Below are 3804 nucleotides of genomic sequence, written 5' to 3' on the forward strand. Positions count from 1 at the left end.
CTGTCACTTTAATCAGTCTAAATAAGCTCTTTTGCACTACAAATCATTATATCTGCACTGTTGTTACTTCACTGGTTTGCACTTGTTGTATTACAAATTTATAAAATGTTAAATCTAGGTTCCAATGTAATAGAATATATACTGAAAAAGTTATGTACCTTGTGTTTTACATTTTGAGGTAAAAAAAGGATGACCTTTCTAAGGAGATCAAATCAAGAGGCCCAGGTGTCTGAGATAATGACCTTTTGTCTTTATGCTCTTCCTGACCATCTGGCTTTTTAAGCTCAAAGCACAGCTGTACCTTTGTCTCTGTGATAATGCGAAAGTATGGCGATACTGTCAGACTGATTGGATCAGCACCTATGCATTGAATGACACTGTTATACTGATTAGATCAAGGCTGGGAAAATGCCTGTGTCGGGCTGATTCCTGTACTTCATTTGCATGCTATGGGTTAGATTGTCTCCACCTCTACGGAATGTATCCCGCCCCCTTTAAAATTTATATAAACTACAATGTAACACTACGTTAGTCAGACTTGGATGACTGCAGCGACGCTCGAGTCCTCAATAAAGAGTGACTTCTGTATGAAACATATCCCAACGTCTCCTGGTCTCTGCTTCGATGAGGAAAAAGTTTCCAACAGGGGTCAATGCAATTTTTTTTTTAAGAAATTAATGATTTTATTTAGCAAGGATGCATTAAATTGTTCAGAAGTGGCATGTTTATAATGCTACAAAAGATTTCCATTTCAAATAAAAGCTGTTCTTTGAAACTTTCTATTCAAAGGATCTTGAAACAAAACTGCAACACAATTTTCATAATAAAAATTAAGTAGCACAACTGTTTCAACACTGATATTAACAAGAAATGTTTCTTGATCACCAACATATTAGACTGATTTCTGAAGGATCACGTGATACTGAAGAGTGGAGTAATGACTGCTGAAAATTCAGCTTTGCTATCATAGGACTAAATAACATTTTTAAATAGGCCTATATTACAATAGAAAACAGTTCTTTTAAATTGAAATAACATGTCACAATATTACTGTTTTACTGTACTTTTGCTAAAATAAATGCAGTCTTGGTGAGCGTAAGAGACTTCCTTCAAAAAAATAAAATAAAATCGTACCCACCCCCAAACATTTCACAGTAGTGTATATGCATACTTAATGCTCAGAGAACTGAAATTGCAATCCCTGATGAGCAAGAGCTGTAAATACAAAATGTGGGGGCTCTGGTAAAGTAGTGTGGTGTGCCAAAATGTGAATACAGCTTCTGCAAATTTCATGCATGTCTCAAAGCTCTTGTCTCAGTAAAATCAAATCAGTTTTGTGCTTTATTTGTTTTGCTGGTTAGAACTTGCTATGGCTGACAGCAGTTCATGATCATTTTATTTTTTACAAAATAATAATTTATTGTTATTAACAATAATGATTTGTGATTTGCCACTAATAATAATACTGTTAATGAATTATTATTTAAGTGACTCACATCCTCTGTGTCCTTCACTCTCAGAATCTGCTCTCGTAGGTCCTGCAGGTCATTGAAGGTGGACTGTGCTGTAATGGAGTAAACCAGAGCGAAACCCTGCCCATTCTTCATGTACAGGTCCCTCATCGCTGTGAACTGCTCCTGTAGGCAAACAATCAATAATCTATTGAGTTCACATGGAAGACTAATTAACTAATTGGCCAGATGAGTTCAGGCATTATATTAAACTCACTGTGCCTGCAGTATCCAGGATCTCTAGCATACATTGCTGCCCATCAACCTCAACTTGCTAAAAAAAAAAAAAAAAACAGAGAGGGTGTCAGTACTGCATTAGCGTATAATCCTATATGGAGTATTATTCAGCTATACCAAAATGGTTTACTTACCTTTCTATACGAGTCTTCTATTGTGGGATCATATTTTTCAACAAATATTCCCTGTACAAACTGAACTGTCTGTAAAAGACCAGAATCTCAATCATTCCAAATAAATCTTGAATAAATACAGACTAGAGAGAAAAACACTACAGATACATTCAGATACTGCCCATTTATAATACAGTAATGTGTAGACTTTAATAATGCTGAAGTTACCAGTGCAGACTTCCCCACGCCTCCAGAGCCCAGGACCACAAGCTTATATTCACGCATTGTGGGTCTCTCTGTTGAGGCCTGTTAGATTCAATCACAGCACATACACACACTTATCATTCATCAGTGCAAGGTTTGAAGCTCTCAACAGGCTTCTGGTCTTCTTAGGACGTGCTTAGCACACTGAGGTTTCCAAAACCATAAATGTTAACCATATTTATACCACTATTTTATAAAGATTTTCATGGCTTACTAGGTATGAAGTCATACAGCGCCCTGTTGCCTACATTATTTTAAATCTAGATTTTTTTTTTAGTGTTGCTCTGAATTCACCATGAAACCAAAATTATTTTCTCTGATCACGTGTACCAACAATTTCCAGATGGAACACATCAAGCACCACCCTCACTCACAATACTAAAGAAAAGACGACCACAACTTCCATTTCATGCCATGTTTAAATAGCATGCTTTAGTTATAAAGTTTGCATGGTAAAATAACTCTTTGATAAATTGCTTATTTAAAAAATTATTTTAAAGCACTGTCATTACAGCTATGCACATTCCCAGCAAATGTTTTACAGGGCTATTTGAGATCATTCAGAGTGCACTTTAAATTCCACTGTGATCAAGGATGCAAATGCACTCAAAATGACCAAACCAAAGCTTATCTACTGCATGCAGGAGATCCAACTGATGCTATGCTAATGCACCAGTTCATTCAGCCTGAAGCAATCAAATCTAGAAAAAGAGGCTCAATTAAAACATTCTGAACACTGAGGAAAGTTAAAGTCAGCATTAAATGAAAATTATGAAAGCATTTTATCTTCTATTGTGATGCATATCAGATAAAAAACGGCTTCTTGAATGAGGAAAATATAAGGTATTAGTTGATTTTGTCCATCAGGAATTCTTTGCTACTGTAATTGCTGAGATTGCATGTGGGTGACACGTCACTGGAGGAGAGGAATGATTGTTCCATCCAGCATCAGAGAAGAAATGTTGTTGAGTGCACAATCCATGCAATTATCATTTATGAAAGACAAATATTCCCTAAAAATCATCATGATTTCTTGGTGACTTTACTACAGTCCCATACACATCAAAACCTTCCACTAGTCAACTACCTTGTCATCCTGTCCTATGGAATTACTTTTGTGCTAATAAAAATGAATGTAACTTTTCAAGAAACTTATGAAAATATAAAGTGAAACTGAATAAAATGTCTTTAAAACTGAAAAATAAATAAATCGCAGGCAAAATATTTGACTTCGTTTTTAATACACTGCATGTTTTGCTAACAGTTTTCTCCTCTTTCTTTCGCTGATCTGTACTTACAAATGCGCTTCCAAAGTTTTCATTTACACTTCTGAAGTTTTCATTTACGCTCCCTGAGATTTTGTTCATCATTCTGGCAGAAATCTCAGGATACTGGATACTCACGGTAAGTTGTCTTGATTCATCTCAATCATTACAGGACCTGGTTATCTACATACAGCTACAGTCTTCAATTAGATCATATTTGCTTCGATTAGATCATATTTCCCCCCAGTACATAGAGTACTGTACAGCACAAAATGTACTGTATATGACAATGACTGATGCCATTTTACAAGAGTGCTGTCAATCACTGCCTGTTTCCCAGAGAGCGCTGTCAACTTTAAAATTGTAAAGCCTTTTTAACATGCTTTTTCCGGGGGGGGGGGGGGAACAACACAC

General features: G+C 36.0%; 2 protein-coding genes across 2 annotated transcripts in view; both read right to left on the bottom strand.

Annotated features, from left to right (window-relative positions):
* LOC107679791 (ras-related protein Rap-1A) overlaps positions 1-3804 on the bottom strand; it is a 14913-nt gene that overhangs the window by 8314 nt on the left and 2795 nt on the right. Inside the window, exons 2-5 of the mRNA XM_016475456.1 lie at positions 2090-2167; positions 1883-1951; positions 1729-1785; positions 1497-1637 (exon numbers count right to left, since the gene is read on the bottom strand). Of these exons, the coding sequence (XP_016330942.1) occupies positions 1497-1637; positions 1729-1785; positions 1883-1951; positions 2090-2146 (324 nt within the window). The 5' untranslated portion in view covers positions 2147-2167. The remainder of the gene's footprint in view (positions 1-1496; positions 1638-1728; positions 1786-1882; positions 1952-2089; positions 2168-3804) is intronic.
* LOC107680147 (CMRF35-like molecule 3) overlaps positions 2807-3804 on the bottom strand; it is a 5996-nt gene continuing 4998 nt past the window's right edge. Inside the window, exon 6 of the mRNA XM_016475930.1 lies at positions 2807-2826. Coding sequence (XP_016331416.1) covers positions 2807-2826 — 20 coding nt within the window. The remainder of the gene's footprint in view (positions 2827-3804) is intronic.

The sequence above is a fragment of the Sinocyclocheilus anshuiensis genome, unplaced genomic scaffold (genome assembly GCF_001515605.1).
Source record: "Sinocyclocheilus anshuiensis isolate Anshui unplaced genomic scaffold, SAMN03320099.WGS_v1.1 scaffold13, whole genome shotgun sequence".
In the NCBI taxonomy this organism is placed as follows: domain Eukaryota; kingdom Metazoa; phylum Chordata; class Actinopteri; order Cypriniformes; family Cyprinidae; genus Sinocyclocheilus; species Sinocyclocheilus anshuiensis.